Here is an 11,285-nt window from a genome sequence, read left to right on the forward strand (position 1 = left end):
GTGCACTGAATTTATTTAATACACGAGTTTCACAATTTGAGTTGAATTACTGAAATAAATGAACTTTTCCATGACATTCTAATTTATTGAGATGCACCTGTATTACAGCAATAGTTCCCTCAAAATTAAAATTCTGTCATAATTTACTCACCTTTATGATGTTCCAAAAAAAAAACTTTTCCAGTTTTTTTCTGAGGGACACAAAAGGAGAAGAAAAATGTTCCATATGACAAAACTATTCTTTTAAATTATTTTTTAATTAATTTAATTATTCAAAATTATTTTAAAAAATTTTAACGAATGCAAAAATGGCAAGTAATATATAAAGTATATACATAAAGTGTATGTATAAATATACATTGGTGGTCAAAAATTTGGAATAATTAAGATTTTTTATGTTTTTGAAAGCAGTTTTTTATGCTTAGCAAAGCTGCATTTTTTTGAGCAAAGATAGTAAAAACTGTAATCAAAGTAAAATACAGTTTTCTAAGTGAATATATTTTAACATTTAATTTATTCCTGTGATGCTTATTGTTTTTGTGGAACTGTGATACACTATCATTCAAAAGTTTGGAGAATGATTTTTAAAAATAAATTAATACTTTTATTATGCAAAGCTGCATTAAATTGATCAAAAGTGACAGTAAAGACATTTATAATGTTACAAAACATTTTATTTCAAATAAACGGTTTTCTTTTGAAATTAGATCAAAGAATCCTGAAAAAAGTATCACGTTTTCTACAAAGATATGAAGCAACACAACTGTTTTCAACATTGATAATAATCAGAAATGTTTCTTGAGCAGCAAATCAGCATATTAGAATGATTTCTGAAGGATCATGTGACACTGAAGACTGGAGTAATGATGCTGAAAATACAGCTTTGACCACAGGAATAAATTACATTTTACAACATATTAAAATGGTAAACAATTATTTTAAATTGTAATAATATTTCACAATATTACTGTTTTTACCATATTTTAGATCACATAAATGCAGCCTTGATGAGCAGAAGAGACTCAAAAACATTAAAAATCTTAATAGTAAATAAATAATAAATGTAAATGCAAAATGCAGAAGGTAAATTTATTTATTTTATGGCACTCTTTTTAGCTTGACATATGATTACCATATGATTTCATCATATTGAAAAACAGAAAGTGTGAAAGAGTTTCATGATGGAGAGCAAAACATGAAAGAACTTTAATTTCTGGCTGAAACAACCATTTAATGAGCCACTTATTTTGTGTTGCCTATTTGTTTGACACCACCAAACAGCAATTTACAGCGTCTCTGTGATCATTATAGCCAGATTGGCCGATTGAGAAGTCCAGTGTTCGTAATCAAGGGCAAACACTGGATGCCGATGATGAATAATTAATACCTCCATGCTGAGATGGCATCGTTTGTGTGTGTGTGTGTGTGTGTGTGAAAGAGTGAGTGAGTTTTTATCTCTGATTCTGTTCTAACATGACTCCTGTATGAAATCGGTTAAGCCGTTCATTTCCTCCTGCAGATTTGCTGGTAATCGTTTTCGCCAGGCCTCGTCCAGTCTCTTTGATATACCTTTAATCTGCCGTTAGTTAAATTGTGAGGAAATCCTCGCTCGTTCCCCCACATTTTTCGGACCCGTATCACAGGCATCCTACGACAGCTCCAACCCTGAGAGAAAAATGTGTTGAAACGAAACTATTAGTGAGGAACATTTCAGGAAAGCAGGCATATCACAAAAGATCAAAGAAGAGACGGTGAAAAAAAACCCCACTTCTGCAGCAAAATACAAGACCTTTTAAGCTCTGGGAAGTTGAAGTTCACTCACTTTGTGCTCTGGCATCCCCTGTTTTAAGTGTTCAAGTGTTCTTTGATTGCCTGAGATTTAATGGGTCTCTAAAAGTTGTTTAACGTATAAACCTTGCTGTGATGTTTCTACTGAAGTTTCTCATGGGAAGTAAAAATAGACTCAAATGAATCAGTAGATGGCAGTGAAAATATAGAATTTGATGATTAGAAAGGTTGAAGTTCTCATTAGATGAAAGTTCTGTATGTTATTGAAGCTTGTTTCTGCTATGGGATTAAAAAAATACAAAAAGGTCATTGCAACTTTTTATCTCACAATATGGATATGTTTCCTTGCAATTCTGGTCAGTAAAGTCAGTCCATATTAAACTTGGAATTGCGAGAAAGAAAGTCAGAATTCTGAGTTTATATCAAGCGGCAACCTTCCGGTCTCTCTCGTGAAACCAACACGGAAGTGACTTAAACTGCAATTCATAGACTGGCCACTAGAGACTGGTTCCAAAAGGGAGTCAGTCCCATAGACTCCCCATGTTAAAATGCCCAACTTTACAGCAGAAAAAAACATGTTTACAGCCCTGGTACAAAAAGTGGTTTTGGTCTGTATAGCTAATTTTGCCCTTCATGACAACTCTGAGGGGGGTGAATTTTTTTTATAACTCATCAGTTTAAATTATATTAAGCCTTGAAGTTCTGCATAATGAGGGACAGGTGCTAGGCGGGCATGGTTTCAGCAACCAGCTCCACCCACATCCCGCCTCTTTGCCCATTTTCGATTATCCAGGACTGACGCGCTGCCAAGATGGCGACGGCCGGCTCTGCCAACATTGGGCTTCAAAAATGCTCTTCAGAAACCTACGGGTGACGTCACGGACACTACGTCCAAGTTTTTATACAGTCTATGGTTTATATCTTGCAATTCTTTTTTCTAAGAATTGGGAGAAAAACTCAGAATTGCGAGAAAAACAGTCTGATTTGTGAGATATAAACTCAGAATTGCAAGGAAAAAGTCAGAATTTTGAGATTAAACTCAGAATTTCAAGATATAAACTCGGAATTGTGAGAAAGTCAGACATTTTATCAGAATTGCAAGAAAAACAGTCTGAATTAAGACATATAAACGTGGAATTGTGAGGGGGAAAGTCAGAATTGCGAGAAACTTAGAATTCTGAGTTTATTCCTTGGAAACATTACTATTTTTTTCCTCAGAATTGCGAGAAAACAGCCTGAATTTTGAGATAAAAAGTTGCAATTAGTTTTTTTTTTATGCCATGGCAAAATCAAGCTTCCATAGTATTCCATAGTATACATACACGTTTGCCTAATGCATTGACTACTCAGATTTAGATATCTGCTTTAAAATGCAACATGTCGCAAGTTCAAAAGCCTTGTTTATACAAGTCATTCTCAATAATGTCTTGCTTTCCCCTTTTGCAGTGCACTGTTAAAGGCGTTTTTCTGTGTCACTTCAAAAGTGCCTTTCAAATTCATTCCCTAAAGAGATCCTGTTTTATGTTTTCAAATGTTAAAACTGTTTTAATTTAACTGTAGTCTAAACCAACAACCAGTTTATGACTTACACAATTTTCTGAGGGGTCATTTTTTTGTAGTAATTTTCTAGGTGAGTTTTGGCGCTCAGTCTGTTCAGGTTCACCTCACGAAACTGTCCGTTAACTGTAACATTGACTTTTGAGACAAAACACTATCGTTTTTAATGATATACTTGTAATATATGACATTTTGTGATGTGTAGACCTACAATAAACTGTTAAAAATTGACAGTACCTTTGTTTTGTCGATGTAACGTCCGATATCGATCCTGACGGCGCTCGAGCGACGAGGCGCGCGGGTGTTGCTATGGTTACCACAGAAGGCGGGAGAACCTGATTGTCTGCAACTTGTTTTTTTTTTTCTGAAATAAACTTAGACATTTCTATTAATACAGAATAAATAAATAAATAAAGTTCACAAAAGGTTATTTACCTCAGGCGTTCTCCAGTCTGTAGATTTATACAATGTTTGGTAATCCGTTTTTCAACGAACCCAAATCCTCCGCGCTACTCAATAATACGATTTTATCGATCACTTAATTGATTTATTGGTAAATATATTTATTACAACGATGGTTTCATTATAGGAGAGAGTCATATGTCGAGTTCTAGCTGTGTAAATCTAATAATCCAGTCCAAATGTATTTATGTCAAGAGGAATTAAAGCTAAATTAAACAGCATTAGCTGCTTTGGTCTTTAAATTCAGTCACAAGAGGGAAAATACCGCCACATGCTGACCAACACGAGAACTCATTCTTGACGCTATTTTCATTATTGTACAAACATTGTATATTGCCATAGTAAAATGACCTGGAAATATGGGGTCAGTTGCATAAACAAGACACTATGTTAAGACTGTGTATATTAAACTAGTCTGACCAACTAGCAGTTAGCCAAGGGGTAATCAGTCTTACTTTAGTCCCATGTGTAAGAAACCACTGACACTGTTCTTTTTTGGTTAAAGAAATGCTGATGAACAGAATCCAGCACTGTAGTGAACTGCTCTGAAATAAACTGATGTAAAAGTGTTAGTATCTGCTGACTGTGTTCTTGTTTATTTTATAAACTGCTGCACTGCCTTCCACACGTCCAAAATCCATATCAGGTAAATGAGTTTGTGTCTCTGGGGTTCACAGTAATATATATATATATATATATATGGAAGTTGTAATTGCATATTGACAAAAGTTCTATTCGGATGCAGCAAGTTTAATTGCTACACAAACTCTGATTAGTCTCATTTAAAGGGGTCATATGGTGTTGCTAAAAAGAACATTATTTGTGTATTTGGTGTAATGAAATGTGTTTAGGCGGTTTAAGGTTCAAAAAACACATTATTTTCCACATACTGTACATTATTGTTTCTCCTCTATGCCCCGCCTTTTCGAAACACGTCGATTTTTACAAAGCTCATCGTGTGAAAAGCGAGGTGTGCTCTGATTGGCCAGCTATCCAGTGCGTTGTGATTGGCCGAATACCTCAAGCATGAGACGGAAATGTTACGCCCCTCACAACTGTTGATGCCATGTCCAGCCGGAGCGACGAGACATAAACATTAAAACCCATTACAAACGAGGCATTTGTTGCATCCAGTGGGGACATAATTACAGATTATAATGACTTATACTGTCTTTTACGCGTTGCGGAGCACACGAGACAAAAACATTAAAACCCATTATAAACGAGGCATTTGTTGCTGTAATGATTCAGTCCACTGAAGGCGAGTGTAGTGAGAACCCATGTGCAGTTTTATTTATAAGTGATCCAAACATCCAAACAATAAACGAAAACTTGACTAGACTTGACTTGAACAGACTTGACGAGGCATGAACAGACTTAACTCACCGACAGCAGATTACAACATCAATACACGACAAAGAACAAAGGGAACATGAGGGCTATTTGTACCAAACAAGAAGGGTCACATGACACAAACAGAACTGAGAACCACATGACAAGACCATAAACCAATAAGCACAAGACACATGACTAAAACAACCAATCAGAACATAACACACAGACAAGGGAATCACATGACAGAACATGACTGAGGCCTAACTACAAAATAAAAGACATGAAAACAATGAGCAAGAAACAAAACCCAAACACCACATTACAGTTGCATCCAGTGGGGACATAATTACGGATTATAATGACTTCTACTGTCTTTTTACTGCTGTAGATCAGGACATACTGTAATTTTGTGAAGGTTTGTGAAGGAACTGCAGGGGATTCATGAATTGAAATTAAATCATAAAATGTCAAATTAAAATACATCTTTTTAAAATAACATCAACCAAAATAAAACACTTACTAAAAAAAATGAAATATAAAATATGAAGATGAAGATGTGGTTGTCCTGCATCTTCAATAAACAAGCTACAGGTGGTCCAAAATGCAGCGGCTAGAGTCCTTACCAGGTCAAGAAAATATGATCATATTACCCCAATTTTACAGTCTCTGCACTGGCTACCTATTAAGTTCCGTATCAGTTACAAAATATTATTACTTGCCTATAAGGCCCTTAATGGGTTAGCTCCTGCGTACCTAACTAGTCTTCTACCACTCTACAATCCATCACGCTCCCTAAGGTCGCAAAACTCTGGACTTTTGGTAGTACCTAGGATAGCAAAGTCCACTAAAGGAGGTAGAGCTTTTTCGCATTTGGCTCTCAAACTCTGGAATAGCCTTCCTGATAACGTTCGGGGTTCAGACACACTCTCTCTGTTTAAATCTAGATTAAAGACACATCTCTTTGGCCAAGCATTCAAATAATGCATCTCATAATCTTGTGCTGCAGTTATATCTGATCAAATGCACATTATTATTCTTTAGTTTGGGTTAAACAAATCAATTTTGCTTGGTTGGAACAGCAGCTACGCTAATTATGTCTCTATTTGTTTCTCTGTTTCTGCTGGGATTGACATCCCGTGGTAACTAGGATTTACACAAGCTTCAGTCTGGATCCAGAACACCTGAGAAGAGATGATGCCAACCCCTCAGAGGACCTCAATTTAATTGAATTTGTTTACCTGCATGTCCTGTGACCATTAACCAACGTTAGAGAACCGTAAACATGCAAATATGATACATAATTATTTTAACTTAATTTTTTTTTAAATTATTTTAAATTATTTTGGAAGTAAATATATTAGGTGAAAGAGGTTCAATGACAAAAAAAAAAGAGTTTGGGAATCCCTGCAAATAAGAAACATGTAAACAAGAAATAAAGTGAATTTGTGCATTTTAATGTGTTTGGAAGACAAAAAATTATTTTGGAAGTAAATATATTAGGTGAAAGAGGTTCAATGACAAAAAAAAAAAGAGTTTGGGAATCCCTGCAAATAAGAAATATGTAAACAAGAAATAAAGTGAATTTGTGCATTTTAATGTGTTTGGAAGACAAAAGCCTTCCAAAGTCATGGTAATACATGGTTAAATAAACTACTGAGTGATTTTAAAAAAAATCAGTAGTTGATGCAATCTTGAAATGTTGAGAAAACACTTCTTAAAATTTAAATGATTTTTGTAAATCAAGTGGTCAAATGCTGTGTGGACTCTCAATTTTCTGTGTAATTATAGCCACCTGACTATAGTGACCGGTCTTTGTGTCAAACTGGAAGACTTTCTGAGGGAATATACTGCAAGCGGTAGGCTATTTTAGAAAGGAACATTTAAAAGATGAAAAAGAGGAATTTGGGAGAATCAATAAATTGTCAATAATGCATTGCTATTGTGTGAATAATATGTAATCAATATAAAAGTCACTATAGTCTGATTACGAGTATTTTAAAATGTAATTTAATCTAATTACAGTTCTTAATTTTGATAATCCAGATTACATGTAATTTACCTGTATATATATATATATATAGGTGTGTTGTATCATTGTATTAAAAAAACTTGCTGAGCTCTGAAAATTTAGACGTGGCGCCGGGCAAAGATATTTTCACCTTGCGTCAGTACATCCACTCGACGTTATGTTTCGGTTACGTCATTGATGCTCGGCGGAGCCTCTGATTGGTTACTTTGGTTCGCTTTAGTTGCAGTTAGCCAGTTTTCCTAAAGCCAACAACACTGTTGCGTTATTTACAAATTAAAGCGTTAAACGCTGAAAATAACATGCATTTTGGAGCTCAAATTAAGTTTTTTGGTCATATAAATTAGCTCTCGGTTTGATTTTATTTGCAATTTTATCTCCGAGGGCATTGAGATTTGATTTGAATACGTACTCTCGGTTGCCTCAGGAGAGAGTGGAGCGGCTAGTCACTAACACAGAGACTTTCCTCAACCAAGAAGGGTGACACAACAACTCAACTTCTCCACATACACTCTCTCTTTCGTGTCTTCTGCGATTATCATCTGTCAGGTCAGTGAGCTGTCCATCTGTTCGGATCGAGTGTTTCGATTGTATTATCTTACAGATAAAGTGATTGCCCTGTTTATTGCTGTGTAAACTGATGGTTTATTGGCTATGTGGCTAGCTCATGTTAGCTCATTGATTTCACTCCAACATGTTACTTACTAATCAGAAATGTCATTTTAGCTACAGCACCATACAAACAACTCAAATCCTCCAGGTGATCACGGTCAGATGTGTGATTTTATTTGTCGTGTTGATTTAAAGCCCCAAATATGAGCAGAAATGGGCTATTAGCACTAGCCAGCTACTGGTGTTATTGAATTATGGGTTAAGTTGCATAAATATCATCTTTCAGTCTAATGAACCTGTCAAACAGAGATGGTACGGAGAGAGATCTGTGCACATGCACAGCTTTCTGCAGTGTTATAAATAGATAAGCATTGATTTCAGTCTACTTCCTGTGACATGTTCAGTGTCCAAAATAACATGGTATTACTATGGTACATATCCATTGTCATGAAAACACGATAGTACCACAGTATGTCCAATTACACTGATAAAATGTCAAAAAGCTTTGTTATGCCATGCTACATCCCCATAGTACCATGGTATTACCATGATGCATGTCCAGAAACGTAGTCCTACAATGATACATGTCCAAAAGCATGGTATTACTATTGTATCATGGAAATACCATGTTTGGTGGATATGTTGAAAAACATAGTCATACCATGATGGGTGTGAAAAAACATGGTACTACCCATGGTACATGTCCAAAAACCATGGTATTACCATGATACATATGGGGGGGGGGAAACATGGTTTTACCATGTTACATGTCCACAAAACATGGTTTTACCATGTTACATGTCCACAAAACGTGGTTTTACCATGTTACATGTCCAATAAATGTGGGTGTACCATAGTACATGAACACACAAAACGTGGTTTTACCATGTTACATGTCCACAAAACGTGGTTTTACCATGTTACATGTCAACAAAACGTGGTTTTACCATGTTACATGTCAACAAAACGTGGTTTTACCATGTTAAATGTCCACAAAACGTGGTTTTACCATGTTACATGTCCAATAAATGTGGGTGTACCATAGTACATGAACACACAAAACGTGGTTTTACCATGTTACATGTCCACAAAACGTGGTTTTACCATGTTACATGTCCAATAAATGTGGGTGTACCATAGTACATGAACACACAAAACGTGGTTTTACCATGTTACATGTCCACAAAACGTGGTTTTACCATGTTACATGTCCACAAAACGTGGTTTTACCATGTTACATGTCCACAAAACGTGGTTTTACCATGTTACATGTCCACAAAACGTGGTTTTACCATGTTACATGTCCACAAAACGTGGTTTTACCATGTTACATGTCCACAAAACGTGGTTTTACCATGTTACATGTCCACAAAACGTGGTTTTACCATGTTACATGTCCACAAAACGTGGTTTTACCATGGTACATGTCCACAAAACGTGGTTTTACCATGGTACATGTCCACAAAACGTGGTTTTACCATGGTACATGTCCACAAAACGTGGTTTTACCATGGTACATGTCCACAAAACGTGGTTTTACCATGGTACATGTCCACAAAACGTGGTTTTACCATGGTACATGTCCAATAAACGTGGTAAAACCATGTTACATGTCCCATGTAAACGTGGTTTTACACATTACATGTCCACAAAACATGGTTTTATCATGATACATGTTCAAAAAATGTATTTACCATGATGCATATTCAAAAACATGGGTTAATCATGATACATGTTAAAAAAACATGGTTTTACTGTGATACATGTCCAAACCCCTTGGTATTAGCAAAGATATGTCTAAATAAACCATAGTATTACCATGGTACATGACTAAAAAAGCCATTAAATAAAAGCCCCAGTCAGAGCCCATGACTGAAGAGAAACTCTCTGATTGTGTTTCACAAGTTGCGTGTGTGTCGAGGTCATGTGGAGGAATGCTGTGCTGGTGGCGGTGTTGGCGTTAGGGATGGGGTATCTGTACCACACTGACCCGGAGCTGCCGGCCCGCATGCTAAACCACATCAGCGAATCCCTGCCGCAGATGGAGCCAAGTGGCAGCTCAGAGCTGGAGGAGGCCATCGCACACGCCTGGCAGACCCTCATCACGGCACCGGCCCGACGCTGGACGAGAGTGGCGGTGGGGTGAGTTACCCTGACTGTGATCAGACAGCACACATTGTTCATTATTTCTTTAATCTTAAATTTTTTCCAGATTCGTTTTTTAGTTCCTCTGTTGTTTGTGTCCTTTTGTTCAGATTTCAAGATTTAAGATTTTTTTTTTGTCACATGCACAGTTATATATATAAAAGTATTGCAGTAAAATCTACACCTGGTCATCTACTTACATTGTGCATTAAATATAAATATAAGAGGTCAAAGTCAATTAAACAAACAAACAAACCATGTTTCTAGTAATAGGTTGTGGCTTATTTATTCATTCAGTTGATTTGTTTGTTCAGATCATCAATTAATGGATTCTTTTTTTTTGATGCACTCGTTAATTCATTCATCTAATCAATGTTTTGTTCACATTTGCACAACATTTCGAGCCACATTCGTTCCTACACTCAGCAGGTCTGAACATGTGCAGGTTTGTTTGTTCCCATCATGCCTTTGTTTCCTCTGTCAGGGTGAATGCCTGTGTGGATGTGGTGGTGTCCGGGGTGGGGCTGCTGCAGGCGCTCGCTCTCGAACCCGGATCCGGCAGAGACCACGAGGTGCTACACAGCAAAGAGGACCTGAAAGAGGCCTTCATCCACTACATGGGGAAGGGTGCCGCTGCAGAGCGCTTCTTCTCAGATAAGGAGGTTTTTCAAAGGATCGCACGGGCGGCTGCAGAATATCCCGGCGCTCAGGTGCGAGATAAAGCGTTTTATGACAGTAGGAGTGGGTTTTGCGGTCTCTACCACATTGTTTCCCTCAGGGCATGAATGGAGAGTGATTGGACAGAGATTAGCTAGCACACTAAATCCTGCCCAACAGGTTTGACTGCTCTGATTCAGGCCTTAGTGTGGTGAAATTCACAGCAGATGCTGAAGTGTGCGACCTTTAATCTGTCTTTCCATTTAGACATCCACACAGCACTGATTCTGCATATGTCCTATAATACCTGGTTTAATTTTGGCATGTGCTGTAAATGGATCTGGCCCTTGAGATCCGACGGTTTAATTTGAATGCACGAGAGGGTCCGGAGGGGAATTGAGTTTCTGTGTCAAATTTAATTTGACATAATCAACAGTAATTAGAAGGCACAGTGGGTGGACCATGAGTCTTATAACAGGCTATTTTCACAACAAATTATGTGCATTATATGAAAATGTTAATGAAAATTATATGCAGTAATTTAATATTATTTTTTCTCATAACAATATAGAAAATCTGGCAATTTTATAAGCTCTTTCAATCTAATATTTGATAGAAAATCAGAAAATTTCCCAGGAGAGTTCCTTTTTTTTTTTTTTTTTTTTAATATATTGATTAATTTTTAATCAGGGTTCTCTCCCCT

The 11,285-nt window shown here is 36.7% G+C and overlaps 1 protein-coding gene across 2 annotated transcripts in view; it reads left to right on the plus strand.

The window, feature by feature from the left end:
- Positions 1 to 7,625: 7,625 nt before the first annotated feature.
- LOC107754317 (ADP-dependent glucokinase-like) overlaps positions 7,626 to 11,285 on the plus strand; it is a 10,340-nt gene continuing 6,680 nt past the window's right edge. For both annotated transcript variants that reach the window (XM_016570711.1, XM_016570712.1), the window contains exons 1-3: positions 7,626 to 7,717; positions 9,685 to 9,922; positions 10,410 to 10,635. In XM_016570711.1, coding sequence (XP_016426197.1) covers positions 9,705 to 9,922; positions 10,410 to 10,635 — 444 coding nt within the window. In that variant the 5' untranslated portion in view covers positions 7,626 to 7,717; positions 9,685 to 9,704. The remainder of the gene's footprint in view (positions 7,718 to 9,684; positions 9,923 to 10,409; positions 10,636 to 11,285) is intronic.

This window comes from Sinocyclocheilus rhinocerous, unplaced genomic scaffold, assembly GCF_001515625.1.
Source record: "Sinocyclocheilus rhinocerous isolate Xijiao unplaced genomic scaffold, SAMN03320098_v1.1 scaffold561, whole genome shotgun sequence".
Classification (NCBI taxonomy): domain Eukaryota; kingdom Metazoa; phylum Chordata; class Actinopteri; order Cypriniformes; family Cyprinidae; genus Sinocyclocheilus; species Sinocyclocheilus rhinocerous.